This window comes from Camelina sativa, chromosome 14 (assembly GCF_000633955.1).
Source record: "Camelina sativa cultivar DH55 chromosome 14, Cs, whole genome shotgun sequence".
NCBI classification, from domain to species: Eukaryota; Viridiplantae; Streptophyta; class Magnoliopsida; order Brassicales; family Brassicaceae; genus Camelina; species Camelina sativa.
In genome coordinates this window covers 6,741,502-6,742,514 of record NC_025698.1, presented here as the reverse complement: position 1 = coordinate 6,742,514, position 1,013 = coordinate 6,741,502, and the positions used below count along the sequence as shown (strand labels likewise).

At 28.8% G+C, this 1,013-nt stretch overlaps 1 protein-coding gene across 1 annotated transcript in view; it reads left to right on the top strand.

Annotated features, from left to right (window-relative positions):
* The window catches only part of LOC104743298 (ribonuclease 3-like), a 1,214-nt gene continuing 1,121 nt past the window's right edge, over positions 921-1,013 (top strand). Inside the window, exon 1 of the mRNA XM_010464393.1 lies at positions 921-947. Coding sequence (XP_010462695.1) covers positions 921-947 — 27 coding nt within the window. The remainder of the gene's footprint in view (positions 948-1,013) is intronic.

Sequence of the window (1,013 nt, the reverse complement as noted above, 5' to 3'; positions counted from 1 at the left end):
TTTTTTTTTTTTTTTTTTTTTTTTGTGACTCTAAAAATGAAGTTGTTGTAGGCATATACATTGTGGAGAAACAAGTTGAGAATAATAAATTATTAAACAAACGTAATTAAAAATTAAGAAAAATATTATACTCATCTCTTTGGAGACATATGATTACTTTGTCACAAAATTGCTGGGAAATAAATCCAAGAAAAAGAAAAACCAAAAAGTCAAGAAACACATGAGGAATCATCATCGTACGTAAGCTTCTTGTACAGAGTCTTGTCGTGTCTTCGTCTCAAACAGCACCACCAGACTTCAATTTCTTCTACTGGGTCAGCTACGTATGTTTCCAACAAATACATACATTAATACATACATACAATCTCACACCGTATTTTTATACGTATATGATCTGCAGTGGCCAGGAGCAATATCTCTCATAACTATTTTAAAGTCAACCTGTGTTATGATACAAAAAAGTCAACCTTTGTTTCCTAATAATCTCCACTCGATCGGATCAATCCGCGGAAATGGCCTTTTCTATTTGAAGTAGTTGGTCTACGATCCTTGGATAACATGAAAACATAACATAGTGCAAATAACGTTTTTGTAAAGTATGCATAAATATTTGGTCAATTTTAATAATTGGTAGATTTGTCTAAATTTGTTGATAGTGACAAATTTCTCAAAACAAAGTCTGTTAGTATATCTTTTGACGCCAAAAAAAAGTCTATTAATATATCAAAACAATTAAAAAGCACAAAATAGTGAAGACAGTTGCATAACAATCATTTTTCTAAAATATGAGATTGAGTTTACTTTAAATAAATGACTTTAATTTTCCCATATATTAAAATAATTGCCTAAGGGAATATACGAAACTTTTTAATTAATCACGAAGACATTAACAATAATCATAGTTGAATAACATATTAAAAATGGTATCATATGGAATTTGCAGTTGTGTATAAATTTGAAGCCGAAATGTCTTTAATCATGCATCACATAAACGAATAGAAAAAAAAAAAAAA